The sequence below is a fragment of the Bolinopsis microptera genome, chromosome 2 (genome assembly GCF_026151205.1).
Source record: "Bolinopsis microptera isolate Bmic1 chromosome 2, MBARI_Bmic_1.0, whole genome shotgun sequence".
Classification (NCBI taxonomy): domain Eukaryota; kingdom Metazoa; phylum Ctenophora; class Tentaculata; order Lobata; family Bolinopsidae; genus Bolinopsis; species Bolinopsis microptera.
Genome location: NC_087073.1, coordinates 11,226,592 through 11,248,547, shown reverse-complemented (window position 1 = coordinate 11,248,547; position 21,956 = coordinate 11,226,592). Strand labels below are relative to the sequence as shown.

General features: G+C 39.3%; 4 protein-coding genes across 5 annotated transcripts in view; 2 read left to right on the top strand and 2 right to left on the bottom strand.

Annotated features, from left to right (window-relative positions):
- Nucleotides 1-904: 904 nt before the first annotated feature.
- Nucleotides 905-1,531, top strand: LOC134826544 (obelin-like). The gene has a single exon (XM_063838941.1). The coding sequence runs from the start codon at nt 905-907 to the stop codon at nt 1,529-1,531; it is 627 nt and encodes a 208-aa protein (XP_063695011.1).
- Nucleotides 1,531-2,709, top strand: LOC134826543 (obelin-like). Its single transcript, XM_063838940.1, has one exon. The coding sequence runs from the start codon at nt 1,917-1,919 to the stop codon at nt 2,541-2,543; it is 627 nt and encodes a 208-aa protein (XP_063695010.1). The 5' UTR covers nt 1,531-1,916; the 3' UTR covers nt 2,544-2,709.
- A 3,829-nt stretch (nt 2,710-6,538) lies between these two features.
- LOC134826208 (uncharacterized) overlaps nt 6,539-21,956 on the bottom strand; it is a 76,569-nt gene continuing 61,151 nt past the window's right edge. Inside the window, exons 2-5 of the mRNA XM_063838495.1 lie at nt 10,539-10,617; nt 9,427-9,513; nt 8,678-8,794; nt 6,539-7,920 (exon numbers count right to left, since the gene is read on the bottom strand). Of these exons, the coding sequence (XP_063694565.1) occupies nt 7,676-7,920; nt 8,678-8,794; nt 9,427-9,513; nt 10,539-10,593 (504 nt within the window). The 5' untranslated portion in view covers nt 10,594-10,617 and the 3' untranslated portion in view covers nt 6,539-7,675. The remainder of the gene's footprint in view (nt 7,921-8,677; nt 8,795-9,426; nt 9,514-10,538; nt 10,618-21,956) is intronic.
- The window catches only part of LOC134826205 (uncharacterized), a 32,814-nt gene continuing 21,541 nt past the window's right edge, over nt 10,684-21,956 (bottom strand). For both annotated transcript variants that reach the window (XM_063838491.1, XM_063838492.1), the window contains exons 17-23: nt 16,513-16,658; nt 15,400-15,595; nt 14,737-14,943; nt 13,797-13,965; nt 13,334-13,440; nt 12,634-12,816; nt 10,684-11,735 (exon numbers count right to left, since the gene is read on the bottom strand). In XM_063838491.1, the coding sequence (XP_063694561.1) occupies nt 11,616-11,735; nt 12,634-12,816; nt 13,334-13,440; nt 13,797-13,965; nt 14,737-14,943; nt 15,400-15,595; nt 16,513-16,658 (1,128 nt within the window). In that variant the 3' untranslated portion in view covers nt 10,684-11,615. The remainder of the gene's footprint in view (nt 11,736-12,633; nt 12,817-13,333; nt 13,441-13,796; nt 13,966-14,736; nt 14,944-15,399; nt 15,596-16,512; nt 16,659-21,956) is intronic.

The following is a 21,956-nucleotide window of genomic DNA, read 5'->3' as shown; positions in this document are numbered from 1 at the left end:
AATAATGTAGAGTATACAGTATAACTGCATGTGACGACCATCATCTGAAGAGTGCAAGTTATTCAGAAGATGCACATTTTATTAATATTTGTAAGCTTGTAAGCTTGGAAGTGACTGGAGCCGAAAACTAAAGTGTCCGGCTGTAGCTTAACTGCACTCTCCCATATAACAAGAATTTTAATTTTATGTAATTTGATCACAAAAGTAAGTTACAGTATTTCTTCTTAACTTATGATTCCCGTTATAATTTGGCAAAATTTCTGATCAAGATATTGGACCTTTCAAATGATCACATCGGTATTAATGATTCTATTGAGTTTATACCGTCCTTTCTAATTCTAGTTTGTGATAAGGATAGTCCACCATAATAATGTAGGTTTTACGTATTTAGATCACTGATGTAAGTTATAGGATCTATGATTTCTTCTTTACTGAAAGATATTGGACCTTTCAAATAATCACATTCACATTAATTATCGATTACATTACACTATACAGGGTTTCACGTTTAATCATACTAATTAATTACCCTGAGTCAAATGTCACTAATTGATCGTAACAAATTACGATAAAAAGAATAATATATAATCAATCGGTTATTAATAAGAGTACCAGGATATTATGATTAATTTGAAATTAATGGATATGTTATCCTAACGAGATTATCATTAACAAAAAGCAGTGACCAGGGTATAAAAGCAAATATACTTTCTCTTCAAAGTATCACTTCCAGTTTTCCATTTTGTGAATGTCAAGTCAGTTTCAGTAAATATAGATTGTTAGTGTTTGATTCTTTGAATAAATAAGAAATTTGAGATCTTGCAAAAACTCGCTTTTAGTAATTTTAGATAACGCCGTTTAATCCATCTTTGCTTTAGCTGAAGATTCAATTCCGTCTTAAGATATGCCTGGACCCATGAACGAGCTAAACAACGAGAGCTACAAATACCTGAGGAGTGTCGGAAACGACTGGCAGTTCAACGTTGAGGACGTTCACCCCAAGATGCTCCAACGACTCTACAAGAGATTCGACACCTTCGACCTCGACAGTGACGGCAAGATGATGATGGAAGAGATCCTCTACTGGCCCGACAGGATGAGGCAGTTGGTCAACGCTACTGACGAACAGGTCGAGAAGATGAGAGAGGCTGTCCACATTTTCTTCCTCAACAAAGGAGTAGATCCAGTAAAGGGCCTGACTCGAGAGGACTGGGTAGAGGCCAACAGGGTCTTCTCTGAGGCCGAGAGAGAAAGGGAACGACGTGGCGAACCCTCCATGATTGCCCTACTCTCCAACGCCTACTACGATGTCCTGGATGATGACGGTGATGGTACCGTCGACATTGCAGAGCTCAAGACCATGATGAAAGCCTTTGATGTGCCCCAAGAGGCTGCTTATACCTTCTTCGAGAAGGCTGACACTGACAAGAGTGGACGACTGGAACGATCAGAGCTGGTGCATCTCTTCAGAAAGTTCTGGATGGAGCCCTACGATCCCCAGTGGGATGGTGTTTACGGATACAAATACTGAACAATCCCGACTTAGCTGCATCTTTATTTCTCATTCAGAATATGTAACAATTCCGATCAAACGACATGGTCATCTGACGACCGGTCGTACTTGTAGTACCCCATTTTTCATCTTTCAATTTGTGCTGTCCAATTTATTGATTTTATGATATTATTTTACTTCTGATACCATATTTCTGATGTCTCATTGATCTCATCGGTTCACAATTTTTTGCCGCTTTTCTATTGCTCAATATTTTCTGATATTTTATATTTGATGACAAATTAATTTACTGATATGCACTGCATTTGATTCAAGATATTATTATGAAAAGCACTTCCTGCACTTTTTTCCATTCACTTAATCCCTCTCTACTTTAGCTGAAGATTCAATTGCGTCTTAAGATATGCCTGGACCCATGAACGAGCTAAACAACGAGAGCTACAAATACCTGAGGAGTGTCGGAAACGACTGGCAGTTCAACGTTGAGGACGTTCACCCCAAGATGCTCCAACGACTCTACAAGAGATTCGACACCTTCGACCTCGACAGTGACGGCAAGATGATGATGGAAGAGATCCTCTACTGGCCCGACAGGATGAGGCAGTTGGTCAACGCTACTGACGAACAGGTCGAGAAGATGAGAGAGGCTGTCCACATTTTCTTCCTCAACAAAGGAGTAGATCCAGTAAAGGGCCTGACTCGAGAGGACTGGGTAGAGGCCAACAGGGTCTTCTCTGAGGCCGAGAGAGAAAGGGAACGACGTGGCGAACCCTCCATGATTGCCCTACTCTCCAACGCCTACTACGATGTCCTGGATGATGACGGTGATGGTACCGTCGACATTGCAGAGCTCAAGACCATGATGAAAGCCTTTGATGTGCCCCAAGAGGCTGCTTATACCTTCTTCGAGAAGGCTGACACTGACAAGAGTGGACGACTGGAACGATCAGAGCTGGTGCATCTCTTCAGAAAGTTCTGGATGGAGCCCTACGATCCCCAGTGGGATGGTGTTTACGGATACAAATACTGAACAATCCCGACTTAGCTGCATCTTTATTTCTCATTCAGAATATGTAACAATTCCGATCAAACGACATGGTCATCTGACGACCGGTCGTACTTGTAGTACCCCATTTTTCATCTTTCAATTTGTGCTGTCCAATTTATTGATTTTATGATATTATTTTACTTTTGATACCATATTTCTGATGTCTCATTGATCTCATCGGTCAAATTTTATTTAGTTGAAATCGTAATAAATTTTAAATTAAAAAACAAGTTAACTTATAAATCCGAATCCCATCGCACTCCAGCAGCATGACGGCCCCGCTACGCCAGTCTGCTACAAAATGTCAGTTTGGTTTCGAGAAGTAAAACTTTACATTTTTGTTTGGTTCCCTGACTGCCGGCCGATAAGTCCAATTTGTATACGCTGCAGTTTCTTAATCCGAAGGTATCCACTACAAAGGTTATCCAGGCTACACCAAAACGAATAGTTTTTGATTCATTGTCGAGTATTGTAAAATTGTACAATGTCTGGTGCAGATGTGCATGTGACATAAGTTAAACGCAGCTTCATGTACTACTTTCAGTAACTATAAGACAATAATTCAGCAATAATAACTTTACAACTTCCGTCTCCCAGAAAGTTTGCCTTTCGCTAGTTTTTATAATGTAAATCTATCTCAACCAGGATGAAGTTGATGTATCTAAATCAATAACAATTGAAATGTTTTAACAGGGCATTGTTTTGATAGCAAGCTGCGTGAACTTGCACTTTCTCTGTTGTCACGTGATGAATTATCACGTGTATCATAATAAGTGCAGGGAGTTGTTGTTTAAGCCATTGTGCCGGGCGATGGTAGATCTATGAACTAATAATATATAAGCCAGGAAATAAATTTTGCAGGTCTGAACAAACATCAAGTTCTTTTGGCTGCGGGTTGGTACATATCTCGGTCACGTGCAGCGTTTATTCAATCTGAGACTCGTGCACTTCCTTCCAGCTAAAGTTATACAAACAGTGTTGTGAAGTAGAGTTGGTTTCACTTTCACTTTCATGATGATTTGTTTCACTCTCACTGCATGTCTAGATCACTTTTTGTTTGCAGGGGTTTAAATATCTTGTACGCAAAGGTTTACTTCATTGGTCGACTTGTTGGTTTTTGTACATGTTCTACACGAAAGATCTGTACGATTCAAGTTTTGCAAGTTGACACTATGCTTACTTGGCATTTTCAAATTAGCCACAGTTTTATTTGATATCCAATAGAATTTTGTGTCGCAATTGGGTGCAAAATGAATTGATTGCTAATGCCTAATGCCACTTTAAAATTTACATGATGTAAGAGGAAATGCATAATCGGCCCCCACCGAGGAAACATTATGACCTGGTTCAATTAATTAATTAACTTACACCATTAACTATCAACTTTGTTCACTCTAACCATCTCATTCATCCAAGCTAGGCTTATTATAACCATGTTGAAGCTGACAATATTCTGTGCCCTTTTTGTGGCAGCAACTGCTACTGGACAGTGCTACAATGGAGGTTCAAAGATATCTGCCTTCTCAATCTCCAATACTGTTGAAGGAAAAGAGGTGGTAACTAACTTAATGTCAATGATCACTGCTTCAGATCAATCCTTTTCAAAGAGCGATGTCAAAACCTGCGCTGAAGGAGAAGCATGCTTCCATTACTCTGTGACTGCTACATCTGACGTGGTTGTGGTCGATGACAAAGGCGAGCCAACTAAAGATGGTGAAGGTGCGGTCATCAAAGTAGTCGGTACCATAGATTTAAAATCCATGGTCTGCTTGCCTGCTGATACAGATGTTGAAGCTGACATGAGTGACGCAACCTGTGACTTATGGGAGGAAGGGTTGACCAAATCATTTGCCGAGGATGAAGAAACAAAAGATATTGTTTCCAACGTCAAAGCAAAATGCGGAAAGTATGTCAAGTGTGACGGTGATAAATGTGTCCTTGAGGCAGACAGATCCAGCGCTGCTACCTTCGGACTTACTGCTATCTTCCTTACTTTCTTCTATCTTTTCTAATTTTGACAATGTAACATTCCAATATCTTATCATTTAGCTTTTAATTGTACGTCGTAGTTTTATTTATTGTGATGAAAACTAAATATTGTGAATGAAATTGATAAATAGATGGTTCAGACAGTAAAGAAGTCACTCGACACCGTGGTTCACAAGCAACGACAGAGAATATAGTATAACCATCACCTACCTACCTGTGTCATCAAGTCTTTCTTATATTTTATAATTGCTCTGCCATCTGGACTCTAACCTATCCTTTAACAGCAGCATCATTGACTGAAACCTGGTGTATCATCCTGTTAACAACACGGTCTGTACTGCTCTCAGTTGTAATTATGGTTTTAACCTGTTAATAAGGAATTCACTCCTCCGTAACTATGCAGTTACCATGGTAACTATGGTAACTATGGTAACTATATTAACTACTCGTGTGGTCATTGAACTATAGCTGGCATTTCTTGTATACAGTTGCTGGCAAAAGCTTTGAACCATTTAATTTTGTAGAATTCTTACTGGGTTTACGATATCCTGATTGATATCCGCTCTACGATTTCCTGTGCAATTATTTAAATGCCTGATTTGATGTCGCTAGTTGGGCTACTAAGTCTATCGAGCAATTCTAGTGAGAAATTTTACCGTTTTGTAGAATTTTGAAATGTTTTTTCAAAAGCCCTGCTGAAAATGGTTATTGGCTCAAATGATGTCACAATTTATGGAATAAAAGATGGCGTGGAGAAATCGTTTTGGGTTGGATACCTTATTATATTATAGTTCTAGTTTCATCTATATTCGGGGACACTGTCATATTAGTGGCCTCAACAAGACAGCATGCATTTAAACTCAACGTTGTCATTGTTGCAATTATCCAACATATGGCTGCCTGTGATTTGATAATTTCTGTGACCTACGTTGGACCTACCATTATTTCTATAATCACAGATGGGTGGATATTGGGGGATAGGCTAGCATACGCCCATAAGTTTGTGGAGGTATTTGTTATTCCCATCAATAACATACTGGTATGTCTGATGACAACAAGCAAGCTCGCGATGCTGCAGTATCCAATACAAACCCGCTGTTGGTCTAAAATTAAGCCCATGCCCCATGTGACTTGTGGCATTGTTTGGCTGTCATTCACTTTTATATCGACCGTATCCCTGATCCTCCACAGAAATTCGTTGATATTCGACTACACTAGCTACGAGTTTGATACAGATTACTCTCGATCTGTACCAACTGGATGGGATTATGTTGTCCGAGTAGTCAGCTATATTTTGTGTTGTGTTCCCCTAATGGTAATAGCAACAACACTGCTGACACTGCGATATTTGACGAGATCCAGAACGGTGGCTCGGAGGATCGGAGGCAGTGTCCGGTGGCAGGGAATGGTAACGGTGGTTTTAACAGGATCTATTTACTGTGTTTCTTCTCTACCGTACACTGTCTACAAGATCATGATAAATGTGGCACATTTTGAGGATGAGAACCCGATTTTTATTCAGTTTGAGAGAATCTCCGAGTATCTTACCCATCTGAATATTATGTCAAACTTTTTCATTTACAGTTTGACTATTCCAAGTTTTCGAAGATTTGTGAAGTCTATCATATCATGTCTGAGAACGTTGCCCTTTATACCCAAAAGGAAAGTTGGTAGTTATCCAGCTTTTATTGATTCTAGAGGAAAAGAAGACAAGGAAAGAGAAAGAGAAAGAGAAAGAGAAAGAGAAAGAGAAAGAGAAAGAGAAAGAGAAAGAGAAAGAGAAAGAGAAAGAGAAAGAGAAAGAGAAAGAGAAAGAGAAAGAGAAAGAGAAAGAGAAAGAGAAAGAGAAAGAGAAAGAGAAAGCATAAGGGAGAATCTGGAGTTGTCAATTCTGCCGGCTATTTGAAAGCGTGAAAAAGGGATACTAAAATGAAGCTTTGAAGCATGATCACAACTTTTTAATTTGAATTGCTAATGAAAACAAAATATTGGGATGGTGTGATTAACTTCTAAATTATAACGTTATCTACAATTTACATTAAGATTCAAATACCATGCAAATCTGGGTTTTCGACAATAACGATGACAGGTTAATTGTCACAAATTAGCAATATACTATGCATAACTGCATTATAATCAGCAATAATGTTAACAGAATTATAGAATTAGCATTTAGCATTAATGATTTTTCTGACAATTTTCTTCGCATAAGTTAACAATCAGGCCTTTTGCCTTTTGAGTTTTAACCATGTATTCAAAACGTTTACATAAACGATGACAAAATGGATACTAAAATATATAAATTCTTGAATCGTTTTATCATACAGATATACGAAAATCGCCATGTAATTCAAATTTCTACTGCTAGGGAGCATATTTTGAGTATGATCGGCAACTATTGTGGAACAATTTGAAGTTGGCGGTTAAGATAACAGAGAACTACATCCTTCTTTCGCTTTATTTGATTGGAACTAACCATAAGCAACTTCAAATTTTACCACAATACAAATTCTTTCATTTCTGAAAACTGCACTCATAATTTCTGAATTTCCAAAGACTTAGATATGCAAAGAATTTACCTGAAACACAAGAGAGACCTACAGATATTTTGATTGAGAATAGTGCACATCTGAACTCTTAGAAGAGACGGAACTGTTTAACACTTAATATCCCTCTCAGTTACTTTGTCTTTTATGGATTTCTGACATTCAGGATAATATTATCCCTATTAACGTAAAAATAGGAATATTAGGGACAATGCCAACCTGCTGGCTGTTAACCAGCTATTAACCAGCTAATAGCCGACTGTCAACCGACAGCCGGTTATATTTCTACTCAAATCTCCCAAAAACGTGCAGCCCACGTGTGTGTTACCTAACTCTAAGCAACCTCATGCGCCAAATGTTTGAACCCTGGCAGTTTCTCGCTCTGATAAAAAATGTCCTCAATTGCAAACGTCTAACTAAAAAAGTTCTAGACTTTAAAGTTCAGAGCAGTTTCCGAGCTCAATTCCTGGATGAAGTGATAAGTTCGTCTGTTGAATTTCAGTTTATCAGCTCATAGAGCCTGGTTTGGTTTCATTGGTACCTCACGAGTACGAGGTAGTTCTGAATTGTCCTGATTATTCATCGGTCGTCGGCGTTGCTAGCGGCATCCCTGGTGGGGGCCTGTTTGATAGGGCGAGTCATGGGCCTGCCCCTTCCTTTCTTTCCTTGTCCCTTTCTCTGTATCTTAGGTTTACCCTCGTTACTCTCGATCATGTAGGACTCACTGTGCGACATAGTGATTCTCTTGTTGTGCCAATTCCTGTCGAATAACCGACACCACTCCAGGTCGGAGACTGGTTGCCACTTGTTCCCGCTGTTGGAACCTGCAAATATTGTGACGTCACATAATGTGTGGATATGAAATATGTATAGTTTGTATATTATGTCACATAATAACTGGAAGTGCGAAACAGTTTAACAGTGTTAGATCACCCGCAAAACAAGGCTATGTTCTTATTTTAGTCTCATGTTCAGGTCAAAGGTAAAGGTCTGAAAGTAAAGCACAGTTTAAGGTAGCCAGGTCTGGTGGCTTGACTCAAATTATTATATCTCTGTGGGAAGCTCTTAAATCATAAAAGTGTTGACGCATTTTGACTTTTTGTCTTTCGTCACAAGTTATTTCACCAGAGCAATTTCATAATTTTCAACCCGAAACGTGACAACAAGGTCTTTATTTTCAGTGGGGAAGCAAAAAACGAGTTTAAAATGTTCAGTCTGCCATAAAACATTTGTCTAGCCTGGAAAACTCTTTATATCATCAAATGTTAACAGCTCGGAGCCGATTCACAGAATGTCAAATTTCTAAATAAGGTCATTCTGTCTGAGTTGCAGCGGGGCCTTTAGAACTTTTCTCAGAATCCAACAAAACTGACTACAAGTATTGGTATAGCTGTTATTAAGACCAGCCGCGAGCGTTGATATTGTCAACAACGGTTCAGCGTAATCTAACATATTTACTAGTTTCCCTCTGACAGCATTTTTAGAATAGAAATGAGCGTGGGACTAAAAATAAAAACCTTTATTAGGTAAAAACATGCACATGTAATTACACTATAATTACATAATTACACTGTTACTTACCAATTTGGGATGAAGATTCGTCGAACACGGCAGCTCTGAACATGGTGAAGTGATTTGACCTTCTTTCTCCATAATCCCTGGGGTCAAACGTGTAACCACTAGATCGAACTGTCACTCCTGAAGAATTTAGCCGTTATTAAATGCTTATGCATATTGGCATTGCATATTATAGGTAAGGTGGTTGTTTTAATTTACTTTCCTGAATTTCATTTTTCAACATAGAGATTCGATTATACGAATAATTAGTTTCCATAAAATCAAGTTCATACGGTTATAAAGCTAGAATGCTGGAGAGGAGTAGAATAATTTGCTTTCTTATGACATTAAATGTATAAATTGTCAATGTCAACTTAGCCGAGCAATGAAGAGACGAAAGAACAGAAGGTAAAGTTTGGGGCCTGAACCTCAGAGGAAGGCTGTTAAGCTATAGCGAAATGCTTAAATGATAAATAGTGATCAGGATTGTCGGTAAGCCCAACTCTTCATCGATAGAATAGATCACGAGTATTCCGTGAGAACTGATGCTGTAGTCTCATATTCACAGAAAGATCAACCTTTCAGATTTATTAGCGAGTTAATGATGTGATTTTTATGTGTAAATTACAGAAAGAAAGATCGAAATTAAGAGTTCGATTTAAAGGTTATGCTTTATATCAATAGAAATGCTGACGAAATTTATTCTGTGTCTATTAATGCTGCAGATGACATGCTTTTATACTAATTAGAGGGTGGGCCGTTTAAAAACGTACTTTCATTGCTGTTTTCCCGATTATTTGCATTAAATCCGGATAACCCAGTTTTCTTTGATCCATCTTTTGACTTTGATTGATTTGAATCTGAAATGTTAGAGCCTATAAAAATAGAAGCTAAGGGGGACTGCTCATTATATTAAATGTTGAGACACGACAGGATAGTCGGATATTAAAATGTCATGCGAATAAAAATAAATGAACTTGAAGTTTTAGTTTTTGGTCAAGGATCGATTAGCGTAATGACAATACAACGAAACCAGTAAACTGTTTATTGAATTTGTCAAAATCTTCAGCTGATCAAACATTTTCGAATATTTATAGCCGGGAAGCGCTCCAGATCTGCCAAAATTAGAAGCCACTAATTAAAGAGGCTTGTTAAATGTATTAAAAATTTTAGAACAATGTTCAATTTTTAGAAATTGAAAGCACTTCAGCACTTCAGCACTTCAGCAGGAGCTAAATCTTATAATCAATATTTGTAGTCCTGCTCGACAATTTAACGCTGTAAACATTTATTTGACGATATGGTATGGCTGGGTACAGATTAACAAATTTAATAAGAACATCTTTACAAATGTTGTGCAAGAAATACCAACTTTCAATTTCGCTGCATTGCCATCTTGCAGACAACACCATAAATTTCCTCGCCCCAGGACTGGTCATTTTAATCACCATCTTTAGCTAGTCCCGTACTGTTATAAAATTCTCAAGAAAATGGAAAACTACTCAACCGAAATTGACAAATTAGGCGACCAGGTACAAATGGTATTTATCCTTTTATTGATTTATTATTTTATTGCTTTTGGGCGTATTCCAAAATTCCACGCAATCGTCCAGAATGAATTTAGTCACACATTTAGCACTGAAGTTGTCCAAAACTATCTAAATATGGCCAATGGACAAATTTCCCATCTTGTGTTAAGTATTAATATTACCAATTTAACTGAGTTATGGAAGCAGTACAAGTTCACTGAGCAATAGCCCAAATCCAGTTTTAGATTGTTTGCTATTTGATGGCACAAGCTGAAGACGAGGTCTGATTAATTTCACTGTGGGTGATCTTATATTAATTAAATCTATTAGTTATGATCGAACTTGTGAACACGAACCTGATCGGTGAGGGCACACTGAGTGGGGCGTAGACCACGATAAACTGAGAACCATTTTAGAGGATTTATCTGAACTACTAGCGGAAGACATGGTAAATTTCGTGGCTCTCAGAATTCAACAATAGATACAATAGATACAAGCGTATTCAAACGTATTCAAAATAAATATCTGATTTTTATTTACAATAAACACAAACACAAAACAGCGACGAGAACATGCGATATAGCATACAAAAATACATATTGTCTACCTCTAATAGTCTAATATACTGATACAAAAAGTTAATAATTCTGTTTAAAACGTGTATCACTACTGCGTATCTCCATGTACTTGGAAAAGTTTCAAATCAAATCAAAGTCGGAAAAACAAAACATCAGGACTGCACACGTACAACTGTCGAACAAAGTCTATCTGACATGGTTGGGTAATGCTACTAATACTATATCGCGCTGCTATTTATTATATAGCTGCGCGATGCGGAAGCTCGCTCCGCTGAGTGCTGACAAGCCACGTGCGTTTCTAACAGAATCTCTACAACTCAGTCAAAAGTGTCAGGTTAAAGTTATGCTAAGTATGTTTCCGGGAAATGAATATATTCACAACAGGGAAAACGCAGAAGACGTCATACTAGCCCGCTCCACAGAAAATCTAACTGTAAAGAAAAAAGAATGGTGGATCGAGGGATAACACGCCAGAACTGGAGACACTACAGGTAGAAAATACCTTGACGAACTGTCGTGAACACAGTTTTAACAGCACACAGCTTTCAACAGTCTCCATATTCTCATATCTCCGCCGTGTGAGCAATATCTAGTTTTTTTCAGTAAACATGTGAAAATAAAACAGATGGAATCCGCTTTTAACCGTCCGACGTTCAAAGGTTCGGATAAGCTATTATTAATTGCGTTGCCGTTCAGTTGAAGGGTTTCCAAGCTCATCGGTTAAAAGTTTAGGTTAAAGCCTTGAGTCAAACAAACAGGCTTCCTCGCACGTCAGCGCTTTCTAATTAAATTTTTCTCAAGCTCCATTTTAAAGCAAATAGATAATCCTGTTGAAAAGTCCATGGTTCAGTAGGACTAGTTGTAGTAGACCTTGACAGTCTTGGCCTTCTGGCGGGGGATGGGACGGGATATCCGTGGTTTGGAGATGTAGCCTGCTTTGAAGTCTGGCGAGTAGGGGTCAACTGCGATCAGGCTCTGAAAATATATTAACTTTAATAACTGACTGTTATAATACCAGCAAAGGTTTTTAAAGAGCCCAACCACCTATGAAACTAATTAACGTACCTGTCAGGCCGCTAGGGCACGTGATTGGAAATTAAAGTGACGACGACAAACTTGTAGGTGAGTTGACGCCTAATTCCTATGAAGTACTGAGTACATATTACTTATTAGATGTTTTTGTTACATGGCTCTACATGGACCAAATCAGTCACATAGATCTGGCATGCGTACAAAAGTTAAACTTAAGCTGTTCATGAGTTACATATACCACCTTCATATTACTGAATATTCGGCCAAATTCAAAGTTAATTAGTTTTCTAAGTGGGTTTAGGTATAAACTTCTCAACCCCTTGGCCATAGTGACTCCTTCTCATTTCTCAACCCCTTAGCCACAGTGACTCCTTATTTTTGAATTTGCTCAAATTATTGACAAATTTAACTAAAACTTTTGGTAATCAAAGCCAAAATTGTCGATAATTGTAGCCTATAATACTGATATCCACAGAGGACAATTTTAACCTAAATTGTTGACAATTCAACGTAAACTGTTAGCAATTCCGCCCAGACATTTTCTCTCTCACTCACTCTACCTTATCGCAGAAAAACAGTTTTACTTTAAATTTTACTAAAATTTAATCAACGTCCACAGAGAGAAATACTACCCCGAACTTTGCCTCCAAAATCCGTATTCCAATAATATCTCACCACAAATTAAAAAAAGTTAAAAATAAATAAAGATAATATATAAAAACTTAACAATATGCATATCTAAAATAACTATAAACTAGCTAAAGTAAGATCTGTTACTAGGTAACCTGTTACTATGGTAACCTGGTGGCTGGTACCTGTTACTTTAATCTGTTACTGGTACCTGGAGATAAGGAGATCTGACAAAGCGCTCATCCACACTAATAGTGCTAAAAGTCAGGTTCTTGTTGTTGTTGTGTGCGGTTAGAGTGTTGTTTGCTGATTTTGGGCGTCTTTTGGACCGCACTGTTCCTCTCTTCTTACTTCCCTGTACCCCGGATAGGATCAGCGGCACAAACGACTGACTCTGAGGAGTTGTGGATGTGTGAGATATATGCCTTGGTACCACTGCAAACCACCCATTTGGACATATTTTCTTGTGTTTAAAGTGATATCTCAAATTTGGCACACAGACATTTGTTCAAACGTGCACAGATTATTTGTCTTATAGTTTCTAGAAAGTTTCAAAAAATTCGTATACTGTATATAGTAAGATCCGACAGCAACTTTTGTCCGAAAAACCTAATTTTGGATTCGGACAAGAGTCGCCCAATCCTGAGAAATTATGAGTGGTGTGAGTCACGAGAAGGTTTTGAAAGGTCTTACGACTGTTTGCGGCTTCAGACAACCCATATATGACGGTCCAGACTCCGCCGTCAGGAAGACTTTAAAGGGTTATCAAATTTGAAATGTTTTAAACCAGTATTTAAGCAGGCATTTGGCTAAGTTGAAAGTCTGATTCTTACCCTAAACACTGTTAAATCATCAAAAAAACTGCAAAAGACGTCTGTAGAACTGCAGACATGTCACATTTGTGGTTTTACCTTGAGAGAGAAATAAGCGAGGACATTGTGTACAGGAACAATAACTCCGTGTTTAGGTGCACATCTGAACAACCTCTCACCGTCTATACATCCATTGTTGTCACCCACTGAAAATAAAACTAGGGTTACTAGTGGTTACTAGTGGTTACTAGTGGTTACTAGTGGTTACTAGTGGTTACTAGGGGTCACTAGTGGTTACTAGTGGTTACTAGTGGTTACTAGTGGTTACTATTGGTTACCAATTGTTAATGTTATATGTGCTCCAATCAGTATAGTTTGGTAAAGTCAAACCGCACACTTTTAGTTTTCGTTTCCCCCAAGATGCCCGGTATAGAGGTTTCATTGTATATGAAATGTTAATCACAATTCATTACATAGACTTTCTAAAAGTAAAGTTTATCCACTCTCTTTAAAAGATTTCTATAAATACAAAGTTTATAACAGTACATAAGGTCACACTCACGAGGTACTCCCAGGTTGACCCCGACGAAGAGGCCCTTTCCATAACCCCGTCTCTTTCCAATAAACTCAACAATACCCTCCACCACTCGGGACTCATTGTATCCCGGACGAGCTGATCTACATCGGACCCTGTCTCCTACCTTGATCTGCAAGGAGCTGTCTTCTGTGTCCTGTAAGTAAATACATTTGAGATATCACTTCAAACACAATGAAATAGTTCTGTCGGACAAGAGTCGCTGTCGGACAAGAGTCGTGTTACCGTCCTGTGAATACGTCATCTTAGTGTCCTGTTAATATATATAACACTGTTAGTCTAACTAGTTTAAACTCATCCCAACTAGAGTTAATCAGCTCAGCGTGAAGCTAAAATCCTGTAAAGACGTCATCTTATACATTATGTAATGTTCACTATGACCTTGTTAAGTTGTTAGGCAGGGAGATAGAGATATTTGGAAATCCTTTCCACGTTTATATGGACTCTGAATATTATCATATTTGGCTTCAAAACTATTTGTAAGTTTGTAATATCGTAATTAGAGAAATTCCAACACGTGTAATATTGACAAGGATCGAACTTTCTGACTATCGGCCCTCAACACCTCAATTTGATATCGGCACATACCGACTTTAAAGTCTGCTATCCCGATACCCTATCCTGCATTTTAATTTCCAATCTTCCTTTAGGCGGAAAAGAGGCAAATTCCAGAAAATCCTCGCTAATTTCCACGCCTTGGTAAACATACTGTGTTATGTAGTGTGGTATGTACCTTGGTAAACATACCGTGTTATGTACTGTGGTATGTACCTTGGTAAACATACCGTGTTATGTACTGCGGTATCTTGGTATGTACCTTGGTAAACATACCGTGTTATGTACTGTGGTATGTACCTTGGTAAACATACCGTGTTATGTACTGTGGTATGTACCTTGGTAAACATACCGTGTTTTTATCAGAGCTGAGGGTAAGACTGCGGGCAGATTGAGGCCGGCTGGTGTCCGTCCCTCCGGTAAGACGTCGACAAGGCTCGCACGTGCAAGTGGGGCTGAAGGGGCGCGTGTGGTGGAGGTAGCTCTCATCACGAGGGGCCCGTAGAGACTTTACTGCCACCTTCTCGTGGTCCTTCATTATCAGGACCTTCTCTCGCTCCTGCAATGTGGTTTAGGTTACCATTTTGTGGGTCCGGGTTTAGGGCTTGTTATGTTATTGTCCAGTTCTACAACAAGCATGGTTGTATTTCAGCAGAATTTACCTACCGGAGTTCAACCTTCAACCGTATGATTTAACAAAATTTAATACATTTCGGGTTTGTCAGGCTTGTCACCTAATGTTAAAACTACTGGCCTGGTTCAAGTGCCAATGCGTTAAAGCTGTAATAGTAATGCAACGGTAATCAACGCCGTAATTTACGGTTTGGTTTGGAGACAGGCGCTATCGGTTGTCAACTTTTAAGTGACCTGAGTTAGCTAAGTGGCTTGAAAGCGATAGTCGGCAGCATGGAACTCGACCTGCCTAATCGCCTACCAATAGTTATCGGCAATAGTTATCGGCAGATACTTAGACAGGTAATCAAATATCTAACTTGGCAGATTGCCACCAACTCACCCTGGTACAGAGAGTTATGTCCCCGTAGTCCGTGTACACCTGACACACGTTAGTTGGAGGAGGGGTTGGTTTGGTGGGAGAGGAGGGGCAGGAGGGAGGGTTATTACCCCAACATTGCTTCACCTTCCTCTTCTGGGTGGGCTCTATCTTAGGACCAGAAGGGAAGGGAACGTCTAGGTCAGGACAGCTGGTAACCCTGAGCAGTAGTATGGTAAGTGTGGTGAGTGTGGTGAGTGTGGTAACTGTGGTAAGTGTGGTAAGTGTGATGAGTGTGGTAACTGTGGTAACTGTGGTAACTGTGGTAACTGTGGTAACTGTGGTAACTGTGGTAACTGTGGTAACCCTGGTAATCCTGGTAATCCTGGTAAGCTGGTAACCCTGAACAGTATAGTAGTAGTGTGGCAGGAGTTAAGAATAAGAGGTACCAGGTACAATTACCATTAACCTAGACACCTTTTACGGTAATATAAGGCTTCAGACTTCAGAGGCCGGTCTACAAAAATGATGCACTTTAAAAGTTTTGGATTAAACAAACGATTGACAGACTAACTTAAACTAACCGCACTTCAGTAGAATTGGACTGAGAGCTGAGATGGACATTAATAGTAATCGGCATGGCAAGATGCAGGTTAGACGTAACAACAAAGTAATTCTTAAATAATGCAACATTGGAGCATTTAAACGCAATATAACCATTTAATGATTGCTATGGCATTGATCATATTCCAGAAACCCTGTCATATTTGAAAACATTCGCTGAGATTTGAAGTAAACAAAGCCACCTGATGCATGCCATTTTGAGAGTTCTGAGGTTTAAACAGTTCTGGATTATGAATAGGCTAAATGGACATTCACATAGGCTATCCTCGTTTCTCATGATTGAATATTTCCTTTTTGACCCAAAACATCCACAAAGGTTCTATGTTTTGATGTGCAAGATCGAAACAATAGGCCACTTTCTAGAGCTTACATCAGGGCACTGATCGACTATTGACAGATGGTTTGAGAACTCCTCAAACAGATTGAATATTAAAAATAAACAGTATTGAATTAAGAATTACAGCATTCAAATTGTTCAAAATCATTCTAATGAAGAATAGACAAAGTACGAACCTTTTAAGATGTACGGGTTGATTGTCCCTAGCATGTGCCTTGCGGAGTAGTTTACCGGCCCTGAGAACAGCTTCCTTGAGCACATCAGCGTGTTTGTTATCTCTCTCTTCGAGCACTGATAACTCCTCTTTTAGCTTGTATACGTCCTGAGAGGTAAGAGTTAGAGCACACGAGAGAGATTGGGCTTAAGGTTTAGGTTAGGACAATTATAGTGAGTTTTAAGAAGGGATATCTTTGAGAAAGAGAGGATTTAGGCAACAAGCTGCAGGAGGAGTGAGATCGGATAAAAAGAGATGTTAGTGGCAATTAGAGGAAGAGTTATAATAGTGATACGGGAAAGATAAGGTCTAGAAAAAGAAAACACTTAGAATTGAAGAGCAGTTTAGATAGAAACGTATGAGATAAAGATTGAGGTAAGAGAATGAAATAAGAGCTGCAGACGAGAGAGAGAGAGAGAGAGAGAGAGAGAGAGAGAGAGAGAGAGAGAGAGAGAGAGAGAGAGAGAGAGAGAGAGAGAGAGAGAGAGAGAGAGAGAGAGAGAGAGAGAGAGAGAGAGAGAGAGAGAGAGAGAGAGAGAGAGAGAGAGAGAGAGAGAGAGAGAGAGAGAGAGAGAGAGAGAGAGAGAGAGAGAGAGAGAGAGAGAGAGAGAGAGATAAGATTCTTAAAAGGGAAATGATTTTTATATGTTGATGAATATAATTTATGTCCTGGGTATTAGTATAAGATGGAAATGATTTGGAACAGTGAGAACAAATGTTTCGATGAAAACATGATACATGCAGCTGGTTTAATAAGATACAATTACAAATTCTCGCAGACCACGTGGTCTACATACTCACATAAAAGCCTATTTGAAATTTTGTTTATCGAAACCTAAATTTTCTGAAAACATATTCTAACAAATCTAAAATGTAATGAAACTATTTTCCACATTTTAGTAAGAGTCTGGTTGTTTTTCAGACTGTAGTGGTATCGTGAGTAACAGCTTGAGGAGCACTTGGAGACGGAGGTGGTGTTATGATAGCAGTTGCCCGGGTGGCCTCAAGTGACTCCACCTCCTTCTTCTGTATTTCACAGTCACAGTGGGTCAGCTTATACAGAAACTTTATCACCCTAACCGCATACATTCTCAGCTCTCTAATCCGCACAAAACACACTATCACATTTATCACCGAGTTGATAGGCATGGCATAGTTCACCCAAATGTCGAGGAATTTAACGAGCGCATTGTCAGTGCCGGGCACGTTGTAGTTGTCCTGTCCGGCTAATCTGAGGTTAGACCGGTGATAGTCAACTATAGAGGAGACGAGGAACAGTAAAGAGTAGGGAGCTACGAACAGGACTTTGGTAAACGCGAGTATCAGCACCGTTACAGTTGTCATCTTCTCTGCAGGTTCCACTTCATGGTTAGTACCAAACTTCAGAGTCCCAGCTATCATGCCGCTGCAAACCAGAGCCACAATCACCACCAGCAGAGCCATCAGACTGTGATAAGTGGCCCACAAAGGGTTGGTCACTCGTCCTGATAGGAAGTATTCTGGCTGCACCATGAAGGGCAGAGCGAGGATGAGAATAAAGAGGAAGATACCAACGAGGAGGTATCTGATCCGTAGGAGGGGCTGAGCGGACGGGAAGATGAGGAGGATCATCCGAGATATTGACATCAGACACGCAATAAAGAGGGAGAGATACAAGATAGGATCATGGAACTGATACGCCAGGTGGTAGAGGTAAGTGTCCCTGATACTGGGGATCGAGCCTACCAGATAGAGACATATCACAACGTTCATTGTGTCCTGAGACACAAACAGGAACTCGTTTGTCCCAATTTTAGGTCTCGAAATGAAGAATGTCAGTGAGAAGAAACTGATGAAGGTTCCAAAGACAAAAAGCATTGCTCCGAACATATCACTCGTTGAGAGACACACAGCCGTTCCCATGGTGATGCTGCTGCGATTATTATTTAATAAAAGTTCTAAACAAGGGATAGTTTTTAAAAACAACGCCCAAGTCTAATCTTTCCCTAAAACAAATAACTGAATATCAAAACTTCATTGTAGTTTCTCTTATCATACGTTAAATTACGGAGATAAAACAGATCGAAAATATTATTAATATAAAGATTTGCCATAATGCAGTGCGAATGCATTAACGGGACTAGGAGCACTAATAACTGATGTAATACATGGTGTAGTGCAGCAGCATGCTGTAATCCCTTCCTCAGAAGATCTAGTAATTTGAAGGATTTAATCGGCTAACCCACCAACTACGGCGTATATTTTAAAAGTGATTAATTGCTGCGGTTTGATGCAATCAAATATTTGATTGACTCATTAATTGCGAAATACTGTTTTGTTTTCAGCCTCCTTTGGAAGTAGTCAACTGGTTATGCATATGGAGATAAAAAATAGGAGCAGCAGTACCGCGGCAAATAATAATAATCTTGAATTGTGGTTCTGGTCAGGGAAGTCGTTATATAAGGGACATTTTTCAAGGGTTAAAAGACATATATGGTATTGGTTCGGACATCTTTAATGTTTGACATTATATTTCAACTGGTTTTACCGACCGTCATCATGGTGGTATATCGAGAGTCAGATTAAAAGTTATGCAGTTCTACTGAAAGCATTAAATACTTTTTACACACCAATACAAGTTACAAAAATTAATTTGTTAAAAATGTAACTCGAACAGAGAAAATATTTTTCAGCATGTTTAGTGTAGCCAATTCAAACTTTTTGTACACTGTTCGAGAAAACGAGTTAAACTCCTCAAAGTAGATTAACTCTGCATTTTAAGATTTGCGCAAGAGAACTTAAATTATTTAGTATTTTAGTTATATTATTAGCCTGTATGTAGTGGTATCTTGAGCGATTTGACAGTCGGGTGAACTTTGCCATGGTTGATGGTTACTCCCACAGTGGCGTAACGAAGGGCCCCGCTGACCCCGCTGTGCGGGGGGGGGGGGGGGGCGTCTTAGGGGGGGGGGGCGCCAAATCGTCTTTTGAATGTGGGACAATTTCGAAAACTTAACTAAAGTACTAGCAAAACTGCGCGTTTTGCTCTAGATACACACTTTTTTAGAGATTTTACCGGCGTATCCTCTAAAATCACCTACTTTGTTCAATTTTAGGGAGGCGCACCAAAAGGGGAGGGGGCGCCAACAGGGGGGCGCTTTTTCGGCGGGGGCGCCAAACATGCAGGCAACGTTACGCCACTGTACTCCCATCTACAAAAACCTTGTGACCGGTGAGGGACATTATATATAGACCGTAGACGTTATACGTCTATAAAAAAATAATTTGATCAGTACTGAAACTTCTGACAGTGTCAGTTGAAGTCGGCTCTTATATGCAGCCACTGGGAGTAAATAGAGCATGGGCGTCCTACAGATCGCAGGAATTAGTTTTATGAAGGAGCCGCGCTGGCGGATAAACGTAAAGATTAGCTAACGTAATTCAGGGATTCTATCAGATTGCGGTACAACTTAGATCTGGATCGTTTGCCATCACAATGTCCATGCGGAAAAACGTTTGATGTGAACCATTCGCTAAATTGCCATCTTGGTGGCTACATCATTATATTTATCAGACACAATGAAATTAGGGATTTTTTAGCTGGCCTGCTGAACACTGTTTGCTCGGACGTGGAAGTTGAACCTCAGCTTCAAGAACTAGAAGGAGAGCAGTTCAAGAGGTCCTCAACACTAACGGGTGACCAGGCAAGACCCGATATTAGAGCTCGAGGTTTCTATAGGCCGGGCCAAGTGGCTTTTTTCGATGTTAAGGTAATTAATCCTAATTCTAATTCCTACCTTCAACATTCGACAAAGAAGACAATGGAGAACGCCGAGAGACAGAAAACACGATGCTACAACGAGAGAATACTTAATGTAGAGCACGGGTCATTCGCTCCATTAATATATTCAGTAACGGGTGGCATGGGACCTCAAGCCAGGACATTTGAGAAACTGCTTTGCAACAAACTTGCTTATAAGAAGAAGCAGAATTACAACGATATTATAAATTATTATCGGTGTAAATTATCATTTTTAATTAGGAAATTAATTTTATTGTGTATTAGAGGATCAAGAAATACCTCAAACAAAACTTACGAATTATCTAACATGGATGATTTAGAATTTAACTCTTTCGAATCGAAAGTCAACTAATTTTTTCAGTCCCATGGACTGGGTTTTATTTTTGCAATGATGATTTTCATAATATATAACCTGTAATACTATTCTGTATATATCTAATTTCGTTTTCCAAAAAAAAAAGATTAGCTAGCAGACCGTTGATTTGAATTGATTTGATTTGAAACTTTTACAAAATAGCAAATATACAAATGTACAGCAAATCGAACAAACATATAAAATGGGCCGAAATGTATAAATGCTATAAAGCGTGGGTCAGTGAAACAAGTACAGAGGACAACTTTCAAAACAGGAGTTTTATGGCCGCCCAAAGTCTCAATAACATCACCTCCACCTAGTAATAAAATTATGAAATATGAAAAGTGTGAAACAATCAAATAATAAAATATTCAATATATATAGTTGTCTTTTAAATACAGATAACGTCTGAAAATTCTTAAAATAATCATCACTCCTTCATATACTGATCAGTGTCCAAGAGACATGAATAACTCATGATGACTTCTTATCACGGCTACATACCTTCCCGTACCGGATGTAGTGGTCGAGATGAGTCTGTTCAGCCCTCTTTTTCTTCAGGTCAGTGACCAGATGCTTCCTTGTTGCTCGTTCTTCGCTGGATCTGTCTGGACATATCCATACATCTTTGTGCGTCTCCCTCAGTCTCTCTGTTTTCATCAGAATCTGATGAACCGCTGTTGAGCTTGGGACGGTGATCTTGACTGGTCGGATAGCCGTACTACCTGGCCTCTTCCAACCGACTCTAGTCGCTTCGAAGTGAGGTTTCTCCCCGATCTCCTCCAAAACTGCGGTAACTAGCGCTGGAAGCTGTTCTTCCTCCTCTTCTTTCAGCCCAAACACGATCAGGTTCTTGCTCCTGTCCTCCTCTGCAGCCACACTCTTCATCACCTTCTTCAGGATTTTACTGTTACAGACCGTACCACTTGCACTGTTCTGTTGAACAGCTGCACTATAGTTCTGAATCCCAGACTCCACCGTTGTTTGTACTGTCTCCTCAACAGACGTCTTAAGCAACTGTAGTTGTTCGTCCTTCTGCATCAGCAGCTGGCCCTGCAGTCTGATCACCTTTTCTTTGTCTGCTAGTGCTTCCGTCTTGAAGCACTCGATGATCTCCTTCAAGAGATACATCTGACTACTCTGCATCCACAATCCAGCCAGACAGAGTCAGTTTATCCCAGAGTTGAAAAATACGTATTTTACGAATTTTATAAAATATCAAAAATACGTTAAATACGGCGTATTTTATTTTCGTTGAATAAAATACGTA